At 43.7% G+C, this 24,220-nt stretch overlaps 1 protein-coding gene across 1 annotated transcript in view; it reads right to left on the reverse strand.

Moving 5' to 3' along the window:
• LOC126281314 (cytochrome P450 4C1-like) overlaps nucleotides 1-24,220 on the reverse strand; it is a 146,548-nt gene that overhangs the window by 42,850 nt on the left and 79,478 nt on the right. Inside the window, exons 7-10 of the mRNA XM_049980160.1 lie at nucleotides 23,334-23,406; nucleotides 23,137-23,246; nucleotides 7,460-7,528; nucleotides 7,190-7,358 (exon numbers count right to left, since the gene is read on the reverse strand). Coding sequence (XP_049836117.1) covers nucleotides 7,190-7,358; nucleotides 7,460-7,528; nucleotides 23,137-23,246; nucleotides 23,334-23,406 — 421 coding nt within the window. The remainder of the gene's footprint in view (nucleotides 1-7,189; nucleotides 7,359-7,459; nucleotides 7,529-23,136; nucleotides 23,247-23,333; nucleotides 23,407-24,220) is intronic.

Consider the following 24,220-nt stretch of genomic DNA (forward strand, 5'->3'; position numbering starts at 1 on the left):
ACGTGAATTCTGAGCCGGTATCCAAGTCCCGCATCAGTTATATCGTTCGCAAACATTTAGTAACCTCTCGCTCCCTTTCACAAGAATAACAGTATATGCAGATATTAGAAATGTTAATTTTCCTTGTCCAAACTACTCGCTATGCGGACTAGATGTGATCACGTTGTGCATCCAGTGGTATTCCGTATCATCATCCCATACCACGTTGTGCATACAGTGGTATTCCGTACCATCATGCCATGTGATGTCCCATATGGTGATGAAAAATGTAATCTGGCAACATGCGTTATCTTCAGAGTCTCCAATCTTGAGGACATCCATCGTGTGGCTGTAGGTAGTAGTAGATCCCTTCACAAAAGACGACATGGTTTCAGTGTTGTCGTTAGGCGCACAACTGCAGACTCTCTCTGCTGCAACAAAGCGTCGCTCGGCTAACAGTCTATGGTGCTCCAGCGATCGTAGCACGTTTTGTGTGGATACTCGTCTTGCTCCAAAAATTTCCTGAGTCAATTTACGTGACAGTATCACCTTGCACAGCCGAGCTGTCCTCTCGGGCGCTAGACACGTGGGGCCGCTGTGATCCTGCATGACACTGAGTACCGCCCTGCTGAACCCATAGATACTATATTTGCTTGATAGTCTTTGCGTCCCGACCAACGCGAGCAACATTATCGTGTAACGAACGGTAAACTTCTGTCTCGATAAGCCGTGGTCTTCAGCTCTCCAATTCCAATCGTGGTGGCAGACGTTTATCTTTCTTACATGACGCATAACACAATCAACAATGACATTAGATTTCTGACCTAAAAATGCTACGTAACCATTCATCGCATACATAATGTAGATAGCGTCACTCCTACCTACTGCAAAGCTAATCGTTTGCATATTCCAGTAAGTTAGGAGCCGATTTCGTGTTACATTTTAATGACCCATAGAGTGTAAGAGGTGACAACATGTAGAGTGCAAGGAGCTTCAATGAATGCAAAAAAACCTTGTTTTTTATTTTTTATTTTGCATGATTCCGACCCGAGAGTCCTTACACCCAACTAGATAAATATTTCGTATGAGTAGCAGAACATCACAATAAAGGGAAAAACATGTATCATGGAGACAATAAAAACCCCACAACATGGCAAGGTACAAACAAGTGTATACAGAAGGCGAATAAAAATATTTAAAAACCGCGGGAAATGGAGGCTTTACATGCAGATGCTAGCCAAGCCAGCCTGAGACACTGTTATATTTGACCACGAACAATGCCTGTGCAGTGTACTCAATAGGCTGCAAGTGTTACTCGTGGTCAGAATAGAGTTCTGTGTAGTTGCGAGTGTGTTAAATCGGAGCTAGTGAAGTCGCACGTGGGCAAACTGTTGAATCATATATGGTGGGTTCTTCCGTAACGAGGGTAGTCGAAATGTTTCGTTATACCGTACGCAGGGAAATGAGAAAAATGTCTCCATTTTAGTCATAAAGCAGATGAAAGTGCTTGAGGATTGATCGAGACGGACAGTCACTGAAATTAATAGTGGCAAAAATTAAGAGAACGACAATTATAAAACTCTCTGCAGAGCTGGATATCCCACTCGCGAAGCCTCTGAGCACCAAAACGACACGAAAGAAGCCCAACAAGCAGAAAATTTCTAGACGAGTTGAACTTTCGAAAACATTCATCACTGATGCAAATACACTTACCGGGGGAATGGTGACGAAGTCATAAAACCTAGATCGTGGAGCGATGGGAGAAAGTACACTACTGGCCATTAACACTGCTACACCAAGAAGAAATGCAAATGATGAATGGGTATTCATTGGACAAATATATTATACTAGAACTAACACGTGATTACATTTTCACGCAGTTTGGGTGCATAGATCCTGAGAAATCAGTACCCAGAACAACCACCCCTGGCGTTAATAACGGCCTTGTTACGCCTGGGCATTAAGTCAAACAGATCTTGGATGGCGTGTACAGGCACAGCTGTCCATGCAGCTTCAACACGATACCACCGTTCATCAAGAGTAGCGACTGGCGTATTATGGCGAGACAGCTGTTCGGCCACCATTGACCAGACGTTTTCTGTTGGTGATAGATCTGGAGAATGTGTTGGCCAGGGCAGCAGTCGAACATTTTCTGTATCCAGAAAGGCCCGTCCTGGACCTAGAACATGCGGTCGTGCATTATCCTGCTGAAATGTAGGGTTTCGCAGAGATCGAATGAAGGGTAGAGCCACGGGTCATAACACATCTGAAATGTAACGTCCACTGTTCAAAGTACCGTCAATGCGAACAAGAGGTGACCGAGACGAGTAACCAATGTCACCCAATACCATCACGCCGTGCGATACGCCAGTATGGCGATGACGAGTACACGCTTCCAGAATGCGTTCACCGCGATGTCGCCAAACACGGATGAGAGCATCATGATGCTGTAAACCGAACCTGGATTCAACGGAAAAAGTGACGTTTTGCCATTCGTGCACCCAGGTTCGTCGTTGAGTACACCATCGCAGGCGCTCCTGTCTGTGATGCACCGTCAAGGGTAACCGCAGCCATGGTCTCCGAGCTGATAGTCCATGCTGCTGCAAACGCCGTCGAATTGTTCGTGCAGATGGTTGTTGTCTTGCAAACGTCTCCATCTGTTGGCTCAGGGGTCGAGACGTGGCTGCACGATCCGTTACAGCCAAGCGGATAAGATGCCTGTCATCTCGACTGCTAGTGATACGAGGCCGTTGGGATCCGGCAAAGCGTTTCGTATTACCCTCCTGAACCCACCGATTCCATATTCTGCTACAGTCATTGGATCTCGACCAACGCGAGCAGCAATGTCGCGATACGATAAACCGCAATCGCGATAGGCAATAATCCGACCTTTATCAAAGTCGGAAACTTGATGGTACGCATTTCTCCTCCTTACACGAGGCATCACAGCAACGTTTCACAAGGCAATGCCGGTCATCTGCTGTTTTTGTATGAGAAATCGGTTGGAAACTATCCTCATGCCAGAACGTTGTAGGTGTCGCCAGCGGCGCCAACTTTGTGTGAATGCTCTGAAAAGCTAATCATTTGCATATCACGGCTCCTTTTTCCTGCCGGTTAAATTTCGCGTCTGCCAAGCATTAAGTGAGCTTTTGGCTTATCAGGTTTATCCCGTGACACAATGTTGGCTCCCAAATGGTGATGCTGTGTGACAAGACGACAGGACCCCTGATGTCACAGCCTGCATCGTCCAGAGTTGGCTTTGTGAACAATAGGACGAATTTTTGCTTCTCCCTTGGCCGCCAGGGTCACCGTACCTCAATATTATTGAACAATTGTGGTATACTTTGGAGAGGAGGGTGCCTGACCGCAAATCGCCTCCAGTATAATTTCTTGGACTGGACTCTATTTTGCTAGGAGGATTGTTATAAGATTCCCTTGTAAGCCACACAGGACCTGTATTTATCATCCCGAGGCGACTGGAAGCAGTTCCGAATGCCAACAGTTTTCCTGCATAGTGTTAGGCGTGGCAGTGTGTTGAGTTTTTGATACTTTCATATTCTTGTCCACTTCCTGTAACACAAATACTCGTTATTGGTAAACTCTGAGGTGCCCCAGACACGATGTTGTTGGTTCTGTCAACTCTACTATTACTCACTGAGGACGGGATTTTCAGGCCATTTTAGGAAACCCAATGGTTTCCATATTGCACATAGCTTTTCCCAGAGGGGACGCTCTCTTCAAGCTGGCAATGCACCGATAAATATCCGGAATTGTGACTCGATAACGCTACCGATGGATTCAGTGTGTGAAACCCCCGAATCAGGCGACTTCCGGTGTTTTGACAACCATAACAATCGACGAGAAGTTGCGACAAGTGGGCCAGAGAATTTCCAGGCCAGAGACGGGAGTAATATCATTCCAAGAACTCTGACCCGAACGTCACACTGGACCAATAAGAGAACGCTAACATTAAGGGTTCCGTTTTCGTGATAATGTGTCAACGAACCATGGGTGGATCAGTTGCAGTATTTAAGACAGGGTTACGTAAGTCCGTGGCCTTCAGCGGCGATAACGCCGCCTGCTTGCAGAAGCCACTGTTCAGCTCATCCGCTACTGAACGTAATATTTATTTGGCTGACGTAATATCAGAGAGCAATTTTGTCTGTTGTAGGCTACCCCGTAGATCTCCTAAAGGAGTTACCTGACCAAGACTATCGTTCAAACTGTATGCAGAGTATGTTTATTGTCTGCTACAGAAATTAACGCGATAAAGCCACATAGAAAGTAAGTAGCTCCCTAAATGACAGCAGTGGTGCTAAATATAGCAAGTGACAACAATAACAGTTTTTAGACTGTAACCCGTGCAAACGAAAAGAGTGTAAAGATCTAGCACAGGAATTGTGTCTTCGCTTGGATCTATCTCTACACGGAGTACGTGTTGTCATATGATACAAAGACAATCACTTCACGATATTATGCTTGCTGACTACCTGTGACAATATTATCGAAATAAATTTTTCTCTCGTTCCATGCTGTTTTTCAGAGAGAGAGGACTTCATTTATGCAGCAATCCACCTCACTCATTCAGCGGCCTCAATGAAGTTAGCGAGAAACAAACAGAATGTTAGGAACTTGATCATCAAAAGGTTCAAATGGCTCTGAGCACTAGGGGACTTAGCATCTGTGGTCATCAGTCCCCTATAACTTAGAACTACTTAAACCTAACTAACCTAAGGATATTACACACACCCATGCCCGAGGCAGGATTCGAACCGTGACCGTAGCAGTCGCGTGGTTCCGGACTGAAACGCCTAGAACCGCTCGACCACCGTGGCCGGCACGTCATCATCCAAAAGTGTCTATAATCTGATGTATTGTCCGCTCATTGGGGAAGGAAGGTGATGAATGAATTTTCATTTTGCAGAGCAATGTGCGGCGATATGAAATTTCCTGGTGGATTAATTCTGTCTGCCGGACCGCGACTCGAATCGGGGACCACTGCCTTTTTCGGCCAAGTGCTTTACCAACTGAAGTCCTGGCTTCGAGTTCCGGTCCATCACACAGCTTTATTCTATCAGGAAGCTTCATATGAACACACACTAAGCTGCAGACTGCAGATTTGTTCTGGAGACAATACTCTAGGTTGTGGCTAAGCTGTGTCTCTGGAGTATCCTTTATTCTAGGAGTGCTTGTCAAGCAACTTTCGCAGGAAAACATCGGTGAAGTTTGGAAGGTATGAGGTAAGGTACTGGCGGAAGTAAAGTGATGAGGACGGGACCCAACTTGTGCTCGGCGAGCTCAGTTGGTAGAGCCGTTGGCAGCGACAGGTAAACGACTTGAGTTCGGGTCTCGGTCTGGCACACAGTTTTAATCCGCCAGAAAGTTTCATCAGTGCTCGCAGTGGCACTGTAGTGATCAAAGATATGTGCGACTTTGAGATAGGGCAGATTGCTATGGCTCGGCGATTGGGAATCTCCAAAACAGCTAAGCTGGTGTGCTCTCCACCCACTACTGTCGTAATCAAGTATGGTAGAGCACTTGTCCGCGAAAGGCAGAGGTCCCGAGTTTGAGTCTCGGTCCGGTACACAGTTTTAATCTGTCAGGAAGTTTCACGTATGGAAAGTAGTTGACGGACGTGAAATAACGAATAGGGGACAAGGTGTTGAACGTCCACGCCTCATCACAAAAAGATTGATGTCGAAGGCGTACTCTGTAAGCAGGATACGCGGCATGTCTGACAGCAGAGTACAAGGCTGGTGCAAGCACAAGTGTTCCGAATGATACATTTCAGCGTACATGGATCTCCGCAGCAGACGGCCTCTACGTATTCGCATGCTGACCAAATTGCATCGTCAGTTGCGACTGCAGGTGCACGAGATCGTCGAGATTGAAATGTGGATCAACGCAAATGTGTCGCTTGATTGGATGAGTCACGTTTCTTGTTACAACAGGTAGATGCTTCTGTCGGATATGCTGCCATCCAGTTGAATGGCTGCTCGGAACATTTACTGCACTATGGACACAGGGCAGTGGGGACGGTATTGTGCTATGGGGGACATTCACCTGGACTTCCATGGTGCCGGGGTAGTAATCGTAAACACAGCTATGCTGTGGAGTACGTGAACAGTATTGTGGGGCACGTGCATTCCTTCATGCTTGATGTCCTCGCCGGGTGGCGGTAATATCTTCCAGCAGGATATACCGAGAGTTGCAGGGTAGAGATTAGCACAATGGACTCTCATTCGGAAGGACGACGGTTCAAATGCCCGCCGGACACCCAGGTTTAGTTTTTCCGTGTTTCCCTTAAATGCCTGCATGGTTCCTTTGAAAGGAGCTCTGCCGATTTCCTTCCCCATCGTTCCTGATACCAGCTTGTGCTCCGTTTCTAACGGCCTCGTTACCGACTTAAACTCCAGAAGTTCTCCCTTCCTTGTTCAGCAGGATAATTCCCCGTGTCACAAGGCCAGAAATGTGCCAGTGTGTTTTCATTAGCGTGATAGTGAGCTCATGTCGATGTCATTGCTACCAAATTCGAGTAATCCGAACTTTGCGGAAGTAACAGGGACGCTATCAGGTGCCAACTCTGCTCCCACAAACCACCGATAGACATGTTATGTCCCACAGCCCTGGAAACCTGTCACGAAGTTGTCGAATCCCTGACACGCATAACCGCTACTGTATTCCGTTCCATTTATGCACCAACACTCTATTAAATAGCTGGTCATAGAGTTTGTGTTTAACAGTTAAACAATATTGAAATAGAATCAAAGATTCATATTTCACGAAAAGGAGATTTTAGAATTTTTGCAAAATATCAAAGAGTGACAAAATTTGGACTAATCTGTTTTTGATGTATCTGAGCAATAGTCATACAATAACTTTTAAATGAACACACCGCCATTTCACTGTATTGTTTCTTTGATTACACCCCCGGTTTCGGCCTTTCAGGCCATTTTCAAGTGCCTCTGTTTGTGTCATTAACATATATTGGTTGATATTCTGCAAAATATTTTAATGACATAAACTGAATCACTTGAAAATGGCATAAAAAACCAAAACCTGGGTCGTAGTTAAATAAACAACAAGACAGTCAAATGCCGGTGTGTTCATTTAAAAATTTGGACTACTGCCGAAGTCTACGACAAGTATTACTCACAGGGGTGCTCTTTCTACATTCAAGTATTCTGAGTCGTTACGAAGAAAGACTTACCATTTTCTGATTCCTTTGAATTGATACGACCGATAAAAGGGACGCTTGGGTACAGACGGAGCGTCTCCTTGATGACCATCTCCAGGTACTTCATGTTCTGTAAGTCTTGAAATGTGGGAAGCCTATCGGACCCTTGAAATATTTCGTTTAGTTCTTCGAAAGCCTTTCGCTGGTGACAAAGAAGAAGAAAGTTAGTTGGAATACGCACCTATCCAAATTTAAGACCTACTAACATATGGAAAAATTCTTTAGAACTAGTAATTTTTTTACCTGAACATCTGGGTGATGTCCAAGCAAGAAGACGGCCCAAGACATCGCAGCGGCAGTTGTGTCGTGACCCTTGAAACATTTTCGTGGGGATTGAGTTACCATACTAGTTATAATGAAGCAAATGTACGCTACTCTGAGCAATGACACACGAGAGCATTAAAAACGAATTTCTCAGTTTCAGGTAATATATGGCGATTATCTTTTTTATCCAAACAGTTACAAATATTGTGTACCTTGTGAACTTCCCGTAGATAAAAGTATGTTCAGTGAAAAAAAAGTTGCTGTTATTGTGAATGTGTTTCATCGATGTAATTATTTTATAAATGAAACGTTATCGTGTAGTTTGACAACGGGTATGTTTCTGTGTCCACGTAGATTGCCTGGCAACGAAAGCTTATGTAGAATTCCCTCCATAGTGAAAGACGGCAATAGTGTTGAATATTTGTTAACTGAGGTAGCGTATTTTGTCTACACAAAAGATATGAGAGACTAGAAAAAAAGCTTTACAGCATATATACAAAATTAACTGTTGGATCACACAAATGAAAAGTTATCATGTAACCTGACAATAGAAACGTTTCTGTTATCACGTAGATTGCCTCACAAAGAAGTCTTAAGTAGAATTCCCTCCATAGCGAAAGATGTCGATATTTGTTGAATATGTAATTGAGCTAGTGTATTTTGTCTGCCAGATACAGTATGCTCATCAGATGGAAAAGTTTTATCATGGCTGGCTCTCCCAAGGCTATCAGTAAAACGTAAACTCCGTCCACAAGCCCTGGCGAACCCAGCGTTACCGACCGGCCGCCATGTTATCCTCAGTTCACAGGCGTCACAGGATGCGGAGATGAAGGGGCATGTGCTCAGCACACCACTCACCCGGCTGTATGTCAGTTTCCGAGACCGGAGCGACTACTTCCCAATCGAGTAGCTCCTCAGTTTTGCCGCACAAGGACTGAATGCACACCGCTTGCCAGCAGCGCTCGGCAGACCGGATGGTCATCCAAGTGCTAGACCAGCCCGACAACGTTTAACTTTAGTGATGTGACGGGAACCTGTGTTACCACTGCGGCAAGGCCGTTGGCAAGGCTATCAGTAGTTCTTATGGGATTTTATCTACTACTGGGGCCTTGTTTTGACTTAAGTCTTTCAGTGAGTGCTCTGTCAAAATCTTCACGCAGTAGCATATCTCTCTCATGTTCATCTACGTCCTCTTCCATTTCCATAATACTGCCCTTATGTACATCACCTTTGTATAGACCATCTATACACCGCTTCCACGTTCCTGCATTTCCATCTTTGCTTAGGACTGGTTTTCCACCTGAGCTCTTGGTATTGATACAGGTGATTCTTTTTTCTCGAAAGGTCTAAAAATGGTCCAAATGACTCTGAGCACTATGGGACTTAGAACTACTTAAAACTAACTAACCTAAGGACATCACACACATCCATGCCCGAGGCAGGATTCGAAACTGCGACCGTAGCAGCCTCGCGGTTTCGGACTGAAGCGCCTAGAACCGCACGGCCACCGAGGCCGGCTCCAAAGGTCTCTTTGATTTTCCTGTACGCAGGTGAGCAAGATATATGTGACAGGCGAAATACCCTCAGACTTCAAGAGGAATATAATAAACCAAATTCCAAAGAAAGCATGTGCTGACAGGTGTGAGATTACCGAACTGTTAGTTTAATAAGTCATGGTTGCAAAATACTGGTACGAATACAGACGAATGGAAAGCTGGTAGAAGCTGACCTCGGGGAAGATCAGTTTGGATTCCGTAGAAAAGTAGGAACACGCGAGGCAATACTGATCCTACGATATACCTTAGGAGAGAGGTTAAGGACTTACAAACCTATGTTTATAACAATTGTATACTTAGAGAAAACTTTTGACAAGGCTGATTGGAATACTCTCTTTCAAATTTTAAAGGTGGTAGTGATATAATACAGGGAGGTAAAGGCTATTTACAAATTGTACAGAAACCAGATGTCGGTTATAATAGTCGAGGGACACGAAAGGGAAGCAGTAGTCGAGAAGGGAGTGGGACAGGGTTGTAGCCTCTCCGCGATGTTATTCAGTCTATATACTGAACAAGCAGTAAAGGAAACAAAAGAAAAATTTGGAGAAGGAGTTAAAATCCACGGACAAGAAATAAAAACTTTGAGGTATGCTGATGACGTACCAATTCTGTCACATACAGCAAAGGACCTGGAAGAGCAGTTGAACGGAATGGGCAGATGTCTTGAATGGAGGATGTAAGACGAAAATCAACAGAAGCAAAACGAGGGTAATGGAATTTAGTCGAATTAAATCAGGTGATGCTGATGGAGTCAGATCAAGAAATAAGAAACTTAAAGTAGTAGATGAGTTTTGCTATTTGGGCAGCAAAATAACTGATGAGGTCGAAGTAGAGAGGATATAAAATGTAGACTGGCGATGACAAGGAAAGCTTTTCTGAAGAAGATAAATTGGTAACATCGAATATAGATTTAAGTGTCACACTCACTCTGTCTTCAGGCCACGAGTGGCTTACCGGGACCATCCGACCGCCGTGTCATCCTCAGTGGAGGATGCGGATAGGAGGGGCGTGGGGTCAGCACACCGCTCTCCCGGTCGTTATGATGGTATTCTTGAACGAAGCCTCAAGTATTAGGTCGAGTAGCTTCTCAATTGGCATCACGAGGCTGAGTGCACCCAGAAAAATGGCAACAGTGCATGGCGGCCTGGATGGTCATCTATCCAAGTGCCGACCACGCCAGACAGCGCTTAACTTCGGTGAACTCACGAGAACCGGTGTATCCATTGCGGCAAGGCCGTTGACATAGATTTAAGAGTCAGGAAGTCTTTTCAGAAAGTATTTTTATGGAGTGTAGTCATGTACGGAAGTGAAACATGGACGATAAAAACAGTGTAGACAAGAAAAGAATAGAAGCTTTCGAAATGTGGTACTACAGGAGAAAGCTGATGATTATATGGGTAGATCACGTAACTAATGAGGAGTTGCTGAGTATAATTGGAAAGAAAAGGAATTTGTGGCACAACTTGACTAGAAATAGGTAGGTCGCGATCTGAGGCATTAAGGGATCAGCAGTTTAGTATCGGAGGGAAGCGTGGACAGTAAACATCGTAGAGGGAAACCAAGAGATGAATACAGTAAGCAGATTCAGAAGGATGTGGGTTGCAGTAGTTACTCGGAGATAAAGAGGCTTGCACGGGATAGAGTAGCTTGGCGAGCTGCATCAAACCAGTCTTTGGACTGAAGACAATAACAACAAGAACATTTTGTGGTGTCACCGCAAGTCACCACACTTGCTAGGTTGTAGGCTTCTAAGCGGCCGCGGTCCGTCAGTACACATCGGACCCGAGAATCGCCACTGTCTATGCTAGCAGACCGAGTGCCGTCACTCGGCTGCTCTTACGAGATAAGTCAGCGCACTGGCCAATTCTACAGCCGACTTTAATATGAATGGTTCACTTGCTATAGTTTCAGAGATCTCATTTGCACAGACGCGAGTTAACGTAGCCTAGCCTAGACTAGCCAGGAGCCATATACAGTTTATGCAATGACAAATGATCTATATGTGTGAAGCAATCAGAATTGTAAAGAAGTATTCGCAGTTCAGTCTATAACTGCATTTGTAAATATCATTGCACAAAGTCAAGATCGACGTTCACTGCTGATGCTCAATTAAACCTAAGTATTTAATTGTATTCCTGTCTACTAACTTTCTAATCACCTAAGATGTTCCAGATACATCCCGTCAAGTATAGTTCAGTGATCTTCACTTCAGCCTATGTAATCAACGCGTGCAGTTAATGGCCACACCTCGTGATCATACTAAGAGTCACATTGTGTGACTCAGCCGGGTCACCCTTTTCCCATGAGGTCTATAGTTCCGCCACATACATAGCACATTTTGTCTGCACGAAAGACGTCAGTGACTGAAAAACGGCGTTACTGAAAATGTACGAAACTAACTGGTGGTTAAAACTTTATGGAACCAGGTAATTAACTCCGCACGACTGCCTCATCATGGTCGCGACGTCTATAACGTCCAATATCAGGGCGTTATTGCGTTTGGTCGTCCAAAAGAATACGATGCACATGTGGTTGATGATTTTTCTAAAATATAAAGCAAAACTGTAGAACGGGTGCGTAAACAGTGAAGAAAGGCACAGTTTTACATGAAATCAATATGGAAACTGATAAAAAAAAAACACCTTTAGAGACAGATGTCGGTAAAGGATGTTGCATATAATAAGCAGCAGTCGGCTAGCAAATCGACTGGCAGTACTGCAGCCTCAATGTCAATGAAAGACTGCAGCAGTGATTTAAACACTTTCGCCAAGGAGACCCGCTCCACGTACTGAACATTTTTGAAGTCTCAACTATCAACACCTGCTGGTGAGCAAATACTACGACGATTTCGAGGATGGTGTATGACAGGTCGTTCTTCCTGTGCAGTTTTCATTAATTCAGTATCTCCGCCAGCAGACATGCAACAAGGACATAGATGAGCTGGCGAGGGTCTCGCGGCAGAGCAGAGCAGCGCGACAAACTGTCACCGACGGCGCGCGACAAGCACTGTATAGGCAGAACACCGGCCCAGGTATTTAGTGGGCGATGGCGATAGGCCGGGCACGTCAGCTCTTACTCTAGCATCGAGCGAACTCGGACCTGATCTTTTCATCGCGCCGGACTCGTGGTTCGCGTGCTAGATGTGCAGTCTTTCGAGCTCGTCGCTTATTGCGCCTTTTTCCGTACCGCTCTTCGCGTGTTGTTGGGGTTGTCTGCTCCCCTGTAGATTGCCCAGCACTACGAGTTTGTTTTCCTTTTCCGGGATCCCACTCCCCTGTTTCCGTAGCCGAACCATCGACGGTTTGAGTGTGCTAGCAGTACCGTTTCACGGCGTTGGCAGCCCCGAGCAGATGCAGAAGTTGAAGAAGTAAGAACAAGGAGTCAGTCACGGTATTACGCAGATAGAGGAGACCGGAGCAGACTGGCTCACTTTACTTTTTTACAGCTTGTATTTTAAATCGAGCGGATCTAGGCGCTTCAGTCTGGAACCGTGCGACATCTACGGTCGCAGGTTCGAATCCTGCCTCGGGCATGGACGTGTGTGATGTCCTTAGGTTAGTTAGGTTTACGTAGTTCTAAGTTCTAGGGGACTGATGACCTCAGATGCTACGTCCCACAGTGCTCAGAGCCATTTGAACCATTTGCATTTTAAATGTTTACACTAATCTTTTTATGTGGAAACGTTACTTCAGGACCTTTAAGCTATGTAATTAAGGCTTTTGTGGTCTTCAGTCCTGAGACTGGTTTGATGCAGCTCTCCATGCTACTCTATCATGTGCAAGCTTCTTCATCTCCCAGTACCTACTGCAACCTACATCCTTCTGAATCTGCTTAGTGTATTCGTCTCTTGGTCTCCGTCTACGATTTTGACCCTCTACACTATCCTCCAATACTAAAACTGGTGATCCCTTGGTGCCTCAGAACATGTCCCTTCTTGTAGTCAACTTGTGCCACAAACTTCTCTTCTTCCCAATCCTATACAACACTTCCTCATTAGTTATGTGATCCACCCATCTAATTTTCAACATTCTCCTGTAGCACCACATTTCGAAAGCTTCTATTCTCTTCTTGTCCAAAATATTTATCATCCATGTTTCACTTCCATACAAGCCTACACTCCATACAAATACTTTCAGAAACGACTTCCTGACACTTAAATCTATACTCGATGTTAACAAATTTCTCTTCTTCAGAAACGTTTTCCTTGCCATTGCCAGTCTACATTTTATATCTTCTCTACTTCGACCATCGTCAGTTATTTTGCTCCCCAAATAGCAAAACTCCTTTACTACCTTAAGTGTCTCATTTCCTAATCTAATTCCGTCAGCATCACCCGAATTAATTCGACTCATTCCATTATCCTCGTTTTGCTTTTGTTGATGTTCATCTTATATCCTGCTTTCAAGACACTGTCCATTCCGTTCAACTGCTCTTCCAAGTCCTTTGCTGTATCTTACAGAATTACAATGTCATAGGCAAACCTCAAAGCTTTTATTTCTTCTCCATGGATTTTAATACCTACTCCAAATTTTTTTTCGCTTCCATCAAAAAATGGTTCAAATGGCTCTGAGCACTATGGGACTCAACTGCTGTGGTCATCAGTCCCCTGGAACTTAGAACTACTTAAACCTAACTAACCTAAGGACACCACACACATCCATGCCCGAGGGAGGATTCGAACCTGCGACCGTAGCAGTCGTACGGTTCTGGACTGCGCGCTTAGAACCGCGATTTTGCTTCCATCACTGCTTGCTCAATATACAGACTGAGTAACATCGGGGAGGGGCTACAACCCTGTCTCACTCCCTTCCCAACCACTGCTTCCCTTTCATGTCCCTCGACTCTTATAACTGCCATCTGGTTTCTGTACAAATTGTAAATAGCTTTTCGCTCCCTGTATTCTACTCCTGCCACCTTCAGAATTTGAAAAAGAGTATTCCAGACAACATTGTCAAATGCTTTCTCTAAATCTACAAATGCTAGAAACGTAGGTTGCCTTTCCTTAATCTAGCTTCCAAGATAAGTCGTAGGGTCAGTATTCCGATATTTCTACGGAATCCAAACTGATCTTCCCCGAGGTCGGCTTCTACTAGTTTTTCCATTCGTCTGTAAACAATTCGTGTTAGTATTTTGCAACCGTGACTTATTAAACTGATAGTTCGGTAATTTTCACATCTGTGAACACCTACTTTCTTTGGGATTGGAATTATTATATTCTTCTTGAAGTCTGAGGGTATTTCGCGTGTCTCATACATCTTGCTCACCAGATGGTGGAGTTTTGTCAGGACTGGCTCTCCCAAGGCTGTCAGTAGTTCTAATGGAATGTTGTCTACTCCCGGGGCTTTGTTTCGACTCAGGTCTTTCAGTGCCCCGTCGAACTCTTCATGCAGTATCATATCTCCCATTTCATCTACATCTACATCTTCTTCCATTTCCATAATATTGTCCTCAAGTACATCGCCCTTGTATAGACCCTCTATATACTCCTTCCACCTTTCTGACTTCCCTTCTTTGCTTAGAACTGGGTTTCCATCTGAGCTCTTGATATTCCTACAAGTGGTTCTCTTCTCTCCAAAGGTCTCTTTAATTTGCCTGTAGGTGGTATCTATCTGACCCCTAGTGAGATAAGCCACTACATCCTTACATTTGTCCTCCAGCCATCCCTGCTTAGCCATTTTGCACTTCCTGTCGATCTCATTTTTGAAACGTTTGTATTCCTTTTTGCCTGCTTCATTTACTGCATTTTTATATTTTCTCCTTTCATCAATTAAATTCAATATTTCTTCTGTTACCCAAGGATTTCTACTACCTCTCGTCTTTTTTCCTACTTGATCCTCTGCTGCCTTCACTACTTCATCCCTCAAAGCTACCCATTCTTCTTCTACTGTATTTCTTTCCCCCATTATTGTCAATTGTTCCCTTATGCTCTCTCTGAAACTCTGTACAACCTCTGGTTCTTTCAGTTTATCCAAGTCCCAGCTCCTTAAATCCCCACCTTTTTGCAGTGTCTTCAGTTGTAATCTACAGTTCATAACCAACAGATTGTGGTCAGAGTCCAAATCTGCCCCTGGAAATGACTTACAATTTAAAACCTGGTTCCTAAATCTCTGTCTTACCATTATATAATCTATATGAAACCTGTCAGTATCTCCAGGTTTCTTCCACGTATACATCCTTCTTTTATGATTCTTCAACCAACTGTTAGCTATGATTAAGTTGCGGTCTGTGCAAAATTCTACCAGGCGGTTTCCTCTTTTGTTTCTTACCCCCAATCCATATTCACCTACTATGTTTCCTTCTCTCCCTTTTCCTACTGACGAACTCCAGTCATCCATGACTATTAAATTTTCGTCTCCCTTCACTATCTGAATAATTTTTTTTTTATTTCATCATACATTTCTTCAATTTCTTCGTCATCTGCAGAGCTAGTTGGCATATAAACTTGTACTACTGTAGTAGGCGTGGGCTTTGTATCTATCTTGGCCACAATAATGCGTTCACTATGCTGTTTGTAGTAGCTTCCCCGCATTCCTATTTTCCTATTCATTATTAAACCTACTCCTGCATTACCCCTATGTGATTTTGTGTTTATAACCCTGTAGTCACCTGACCAGAAGTCTTGTTCCTCCTGCCACCGACTTTCACTAATTTCCACTATATCTAACTTTAACCTGTCCATTTCCCTTTTTAAATTTTCTACCCCACCTGCCCCATTAAGGGATCTGACATTCCACGCTCCGATCCGTTTTCTTTCTCCTGATAACGACATCCTCTTGAGTTGTCCCCGCCCGGAGATCCGAATGGGGGACTATTTTACCTCCGGAATATTTTACCCAAGAGGACGCCATCATCAATTGACCATACAGTAAAGCTGCATGCCCTCGGGAAAAATTACGGCTGTAGTTTCCCCTTGCTTTCAGCCGTTCGCTGTACCAGCACAGCAAGGCCGTTTTGGTTAGTGTTACAAGGCCAGATCAGTCAATCATCCAAACTGTTGCCCTTGCAACTACTGAAAAGGCTGCCTACATTATAAATTGTGTTATAATTGATATAATATCAATATGAGAAAAATGAAGTGCCCAAATTTTTATCGGTCTTCATCTGAGTGTTCGATAGGATCTTCACAGTTCAAACATTCATAAAAATGTCCTTTCACGTCATTATCAACAGATGCGCCCAACGCTTCGAACTTCTGCCTCGTATCTATTCATCACTCTTTAAAGTAGTAAAGACAAAAGGCATAATTATTCTTACCTTCTTCATTTTGAAGAATATTCTTAGCAAGCTATGTTCCCTAACTCATATGCTATTTTACTTCTGTCACTATTAATCTCATGTCTGTTCCAGGGACATCTCCTCTTTCAGTTTTCTTTTTATACTTTCTAACCATCCTAAAAACAAAACGACAGGACAGCGTTGAGTAAAATCTTGGCTACATTCGAAGACACTCGTAGATCCAATACTTTAAAATGTATGTCCTGAAATGTTTAATAAATCAATCAATCATTTTAGTTGAATACTTGAACACAGGTTATGTTGTTTGGATGAAAAAGGTCACAATTTGCCTACTTAAAAATTGCACAGGCTGTGATCTTGACTTCTACCACGTTGGGCCTATTAAAGTTAAGAAGAGTACTTAATTACAAAAAAAAAAAACTTGCAGGATGGCCACGTGGATCAACGTGGTTCCATTTGTGTGTGTCCTTGTACCATATCGCCACATTGGAATTATGTTAGTTCGTTAGGAAAGCCTATTACACGTTAATCGCATGATACAGTTACAAAACAATAATATATGGACGTTAATCCCTGTACTTACTTGTTAAGTAGAAACGTTGCTTGGAGTACGCAAAAATAAATAAATAAATAAATAAAAAGCTGAGAAAGCAAAATTTACTGTTACTGACAACAAAACATATAATTCGTTTACTACCTTAGCCAACAATCTAACTGCATTGTTGGGTTTGTGGAAAGACAACGGTACTGCAGCCACGAATTCTAATGGTGGCGTATTCTAAGGGTATTTTAACGAAGTAATACCAATTGGCCATCGTGCCCCCATCGACAATGTGCCTCGGTCTCCTCTACTCTTTGCGGCACGTAATACTGGTACTTGTGGAACATAAAAATAAAAATGGGTTTTAGGCAAAAAAAGCACGTTTGCTCAGCTTAGACAATGTTACCATTCAATAGTGGACTGATTAAAATTGCTTCTAAGCGGCGGTGTCGTCTTATTAAATGAAGTCTCTGCTATGAACTGAGTGTTGAAAAACTTGCGAGACGAGTAGAAAGTGTAAGTTTGTAAGTTATTATTCCACTGCCCAAGAGTGCTCAACGGTATTGCCTAGATCTCTAAATACATAATGACAGATAGGAAGTTACAGAAGCTAGAGAAGCAAACACGGCAAGAGAAATTTGAAGAGGGGACAGATGAAAATGAAGGGAATAGACATCACGTATGTCTGAAAACAGGTAAGCCCTAAACTAAAAAATCTGTCGTCAAACACATGAAAACATGGTTATCACCTCGCATCATTAATGAGAGACAGTTCTGCTTTGTAATGTCTCACAATGTATTTTATCGAGATGTGAAGTGAATTAGAACGTTATCCAGCGATTACAATCTTACGGTTTTGCAACCTGTTAGTCGGGTGGTGAGACCATTAAGGTGTAATCTTCACTGACAAGCGAAAATTGAGTGCCTGTCTGGTACAGGTTTCTATCATGTGCAGGACGAGTTCCTCTAAGTTCACCGTAAGAAAGTGTCCTACAGATTGACTGAAGTTCAGGTGGCCAGTAATAATATTTTGGTGCTCAAAACTAACTTTAAATTTGCTTTTGCCATTACATACCTTCTCTCAGATTAATTACTGCAGTCAGTTCCATACTTTTTCATCACGTTTTTGAGTGAGGGTCCTTCACAGCGGTCTGCCGTGCGCTGTTGGTAAGCGGGGTGCACTCAGCCCTTGTGAGGCAAACTGAGGAGCTACTTTATTGAGAAGTAGCGGGTCCAGTCTCGGCAACTGACATACGGCCGGGAGAGCGGTGTGCTGACCACATGGCCCTCCATATCCGCATCCAGTGACGCCTGTGTGCTGAGGAAGACACGGCGGCCGGTCGGTACCGTTGGCCTTCATGGCCTGTTCGGGAGGAGTTTTTCCTTCACAGCCCATGTGGACGGCCTCCAGTACTTACTCAGAATTAATATTACCTTGCTCATTTATTTCATAAATGCTTTGCCTTGCAGTATTTTACACGTTTCCATATATCAGTGGTTTGTAAATTACCGAGTTGAGAAGTTGGTTGTTCTTTCTTGCCACGTTCTCTGTGAGAGTGTACATGCTATTATTGAGGTCGCTTCTCAATGGCGTATTTCGTAACTACTTGGGAATTTGGTACGTCGAAATCTGTGGTGCACTCGTAACTTCCTGGAGAGGATACCCATGGTAAAGTACCGACTGGTGGGTAGTGGGCCTTAGTTTCTTCGTCTTGTCAGGTACTGAGTAATTAGTCCAAATCCCGTGCGGCTTTTACGAGAAGAGAACGCTCTCATATAGTATCGGCAGTTATGATTATTTTAATCAGTTAAGATGTTTTTTATTTGATTCTTGAGTTTCTCCCGGCGTATTTGATAATCAAAATATCCACGGGTGTACTGCCGGTCTATAGTGTCCAACGGGCACAATATTTCGGCTATCATACATGTCGCCATCATCAGGTGAACTGACGGACTGAGCTCCTGTGAACGTGCCGGCATGGAGATCCGTACGCTATGGCTGCTCAGGGGGAACTGGGTTCGGTCACGGCGGCGGCCGATTTAAATACCCTCCGCCCGCGGCGCGCTCCCTCTGCCGTCCGCGCCCCGCGCTACGGTAGCGCGGTGGAACAGATTGCGACGGCGTCTGAGATGACGTCGGTGTGATGGCTCTGTCCGTCGTGGTCGTCACAACTATGCGTTTGCTCGATTTACTCTTGATTAACCCAATCGCTGGTTCCCAAGCCTTGCTAAGATTATAGCCACAGTCACGGTTTATGAGGTCGTCATTGGTGCGAATTTCGATGGCCTCTCTAACAACGCTGTCCCAGTATCTCGACGTCTGTACCAGAATCCTCGTGCGGTCATACTCCATAGCGTGATTTTCCGACAAACAATGTTCAGCGACCGACGACTTGCTCGGATACATCAGTCGAGTGTGCCTCTGGTGTTCACGGCATCGATCCTCGACGGTACGCATCGTCTGACCAATTTCCGGCTTGCCACATTGACACGGAATCTGGTACACGCCGGCCTTCCTCTGGTACAGACGTCGAGATACTGGGACAGCGTTGTTAGAGAGGCCATCGAAATTCGCACCAATGACGACCTCATAAACCGTGACTGTGGCTATAATCTTAGCAAGGCTTGGGAACCAGCGATTGGGCTAATCAAGAGTAAATCGAGCAAACGCATAGTTGTGACGACCACGGCGGACAGAGCCATCACACCGACGTCATCTCAGACGCCGTCGCAATCTGTTCCACCGCGCTACCGTGGCGCGGGACGCGGACGGCAGAGGGAGCGCGCCGCGGGCGGAGGGTATTTAAATCGGCCGCCGCCGCGACCGAACCCAGTTCCCCCTGAGCAGCCATAGCTTACGGATCTCCGTGCCGGCACGTTCATAGGAGCTCAGTCCGTCAGTTCACCTGATGATGGCGACATGTATGATCGCCGAAATATTGTGTCCGTTGGACACTATAAACCGGCAGTACACCCGTGGATATTTTGATTATGTTTTTTATTAATCGCGATCTAAGTGATGAGTGTGAGTAGAATGTGTCAGAGTCTAAAAGACTCGCCTTATAGTGTTTTCTGTGCATTATATATTGTGTAATTCCCACTGTTAACTGCATTTCTTTAATGGAGGCTACAACCTAATTGAAAAATAGGTTTCCTCAATTGTGGCTAGAGATTTCCCTTGGTGGTGAATGCTTTGTTCTGGGGCGAACAATATGTGACTTGTTCTGAACGCTTGTGCCTTTGGTTTAAAATATTTTTAGTATAAATTTTGTAGCTCGCGTATTACGCACTCATACTTTCCTTGTATTGTATTTTATTAACCTGTAGCTGTTAAACACATGCTACCTATATCCGGAGCTAAGAACCCATTTTCTATTAATTCAGACCTTCTCTCGGAATATTGAGCTATCATGTCCAGAGAACTAGTACCAGATACTTTGCACTAGAAGATGCAAAAATATTCTTAAGTCATCAGGAGCAAGTTATTCTTTTGCAAGATTACCGGCTACAAAGCATAACTCTACATCACTTTTTTCAGAGGTTTGTTCCAGTATGTAGCGCGCTGCAATCAAGATCACAGGTAAATGAGAGTTCTCCGTTAACTCGGCAGGACTGCTAGAGGAAAGCTTGACTTGATACAGAACGACAGAGCATACGGTAGGGTGTCATTAACGTAGTCAGAAATGTTATCCGTTACATGTAGATATTCATTATAGTCAAATGCATATTCATTATAAGTAAGTTGTGTTTGTGTGTTCATTATCAGTCCGTTGCATTTTTGCACTAATCATTAGTGTGATGTGCGTACAGGACAGTCTTAAGCAGTTGCATCATCGGTCCTTTAACCTTTAATATCGCTTAAATAAGAAAATTAATCTTTTTCTATAATATTTCCTTCAATCTTTATGTCAGTGGCTCATTTTAATTTACTTACTATATTAGTTTTTTCCACTTCTATTTTTAAGTTCATTTTTTCGTAGCAGTTCCAAATTTAGACTACCTATACTGCACATTCTTCCATTATCAACTATTACGGCACCTTCATTCACAGTGAATAGGAGTTCCGCTGGCAATTTTATTCCAAGTTCTTCACAGCTTTCGAGAAGAAAATTTTAGATAAATATGGTAATAGTGCACTGCACTAAATAATCAGTCAGACGTCATGTACAGTTCTTTCAACGTAATTATTTAAGCAGTACCAGATAACTATCTTGCACCATAAAATTCATGTCAGTCACATGTATCCCGCTGGTAGAGTATAGACTATAATGCCTTTATCTTTAAGACGTGAGTTATACTGTTCTCTATAGCCGAAGTCGACAAATCGCCATCACCCCATACCAATCGATGCGGAATATGATCTCCTGACCCAACTGCAAAAGGTATTCTCACTGTCGAAATTTGGCGAGTAAATAACATCTCCATCGATACTCTCCAAATCGCACGTAAGTGCTTGGCAGACGGTTCATCGAACGACCTTCACAATAATTCCCTATTATTCCACTCCTGAACAGTGCGCGGACACAACGAACACGTATCTTCCTGTGCGAACTCAGACTTCCCTTATTTTACAAAGATAGTCGTTTCTCCCTAAGTAAGTCGGCCTCAACAAAATATTTTCCCCTTCGGAGGAGAAAGTTGGTCACTGAAATTTCGTGTGATGATACCACCACAACGAGAAACGCTTTTGTTTTAATGATGTCCACCGCAAATCCTGTATCATTTCCGTGAGACTCTCTTCGTTATTTATCGATAGCACAAATCGTGCTGCACTTCTTTGACTTTTCTCGGTGTTCTCCGTTAGTCCTATTTGGTAAGGATCCCACATCGCTCAGCAGTGCTCTAAAGTAGGACGGGAAAGTTTAGTAAAGGTAGTATCTTTAATAAATCTGTTGCATCTTCTGAGTGTTCTGCTTATAAATCGCAGTCTTTGATTCGCCTTCCCCATCAACATTTTATGTGCGTTCTTTCCCATTTAAGTTGTTCGTATTTGTAATTCCTAGGTATTTAATCGAATTTACGGCCTTTACATTTGATTCATTTATTGTGTAAACGAAGTTTAACGGATTCCTTTTAGCACTCATGTCGATGATCTCACGATTTTCACTATTTAGTGTCAGTTGCCAATTTTCGCACCATACAGATCTGTTTTCTACATAGTTTTACAATTTTTTTGATCTTATAATGGCTTTACTTGACGCTGAACGACAGTATCATCTGCGCACAACCTAGGACGGCAGCTCAGATTGCCTCCCAAATCGGTTATGTTAATAAGGAACAGAAGAGGGCCTACAACACTACCTTGGGGAATTCGAGAAATTATTTCGGTTTTACTCGATGAGTTTCCGTCAGTTACTACGGACTGTGATCTATGACAGGAAATCACAAATGCTGTCGCATAACTAAGACGAAATTCCATTCCACTGATTACAATCCGCTTGTGAGGTACAGTGTCAAAAGCCTCCTGGAAATCTAGAAATACGGAATCAGTTTGAAATTCCTTGTCAATAGCACTCAACATTTCATGTGTGTAAAGTGCTAGTTGTGTTTCACAGGAACGATATTTTCTAAATCCATGTTGACACTGTTGCATATCGACGTTCATGAAACGGGCCTTTAATTTAGTGGATTACTTCTATCGCCTTTTTGTGAATATTCGTGTGACTTGTGCAACTTTCAAGTCTTTGGACACGGATACATCGTCGAGCGAGCCGTGGTATATGCTTGTTAAGTAAGAATTAAGTTTTTGCATCAGCATCCTCTGAAAGGAACCTAACTGGTATACTGTATGGACTGAAAGACCTGCTTGTTAAAGTGATTTTATTTGCTTCATTACTCTGAGGATATCTGCTTCTAAGTTACTTACTTTGGCATCTGTTACTGATTCGAGTTCTCGGGTATCTTTCCATTTTCTCTCAGGTTTCAGGACAAAGTTTCGTTGTGGAAACTATTAGAAGCATCTCACATTGAAGTAAGACAGTAAGCAATTGCTGAAAGTATTTCAATTTTCGGGTTACCTCTCTTTTTTTTTATTTCGTAATCGACAATTCTGGGTATGTTACCTTAACAAGAGAGCGACGGGTAACTAGCGTCTTTATGGGCGGTGATGAACTTACAGTCTTTTTAGGATATACACCGAATAATATGTGGGCTGCAGTACCTCGGGAAGTTTAGTTAGGTTGATTAGAACATCATAAACGAGGTAATTTAATCAGTGGAACGTAACTGCAGTATAAAAATATGACCAACAGTCAATGTCAAATTAGTGGGAAACCAACGACGGTGGTATCAAAATTGCAGACGACAGCTTTTTTTCTGCTTACCTCGAACATGAAAGTGTCAACTTCCTCCTGGATATCAGCGTCGTCAAGATTTTCCCCATTCATGGACATATCCAGTAGTAAATCCAAGAAAGCGACGCGATTCTTCACACCTGCAGCAGACAAATTCGGAATTTTTACCACAAATACATATTTTTCTTATAGGATGAAGGCCCCTCTGTTAATACGAAATCAGTTACCTGTGTCGTCTTGGCTTAGTGCACGTACGTTGAATGCACTGCGTTGTCTCTGTTTCCTCCTCTCAGTTATTACCTGCAGCATTAATTGAAAGTGTAATTTGAATCTTTATCAGACTAGATTCCTATTTATTGTTGTATAACTAGTTATAACAGAGATAATGTTGTTGTACAGTATGAATCTAACATTGTAATGCCTTTAACAAACATTTTGAAACTTACTAATTTGGGTGACACAGAGAGCCGTCATTTTACATCATCTTACCGTATCCTGTAATGCAGGTGATTTTACTGGTTGGAAATTATTGACCTATATGAAATAAATTCGTAATAACTTCTGAACGGTTTGCGTTAGGATGTTCAAACTACACTGTGTGCCACGGAGCACGGTGGGAATTACACTCCTGGAAATGGAAAAAAGAACACATTGACACCGGAGTGTCAGACCCACCATACTTGCTCCGGACACTGCGAGAGGGCTGTACAAGCAATGATCACACGCACGGCACAGCGGACACACCAGCAACCGCGGTGTTGGCCGTCGAATGGCGCTAGCTGCGCAGCATTTGTGCACCGCCGCCGTCAGTGTCAGCCAGTTTGCCGTGGCATACGGAGCTCCATCGCAGTCTTTAACACTGGTAGCATGCCGCGACAGCGTGGACGTGAACCGTATGTGCAGTTGACGGACTTTGAGCGAGGGCGTATAGTGGGCATGCGGGAGGCCGGGTGGACGTACCGCCGAATAGCTCAACACGTGGGGCGTGAGGTCTCCACAGTACATCGATGTTGTCACCAGTGGTCGGCGGCAGGTGCATGTGCCCGTCGACCTGGGACCGGACCGCAGCGACGCACGGATCCACGCCAAGACCGTAGGATCCTACGCAGTGCCG

This window comes from Schistocerca gregaria, chromosome 7 (genome assembly GCF_023897955.1).
Source record: "Schistocerca gregaria isolate iqSchGreg1 chromosome 7, iqSchGreg1.2, whole genome shotgun sequence".
Classification (NCBI taxonomy): Eukaryota; Metazoa; Arthropoda; class Insecta; order Orthoptera; family Acrididae; genus Schistocerca; species Schistocerca gregaria.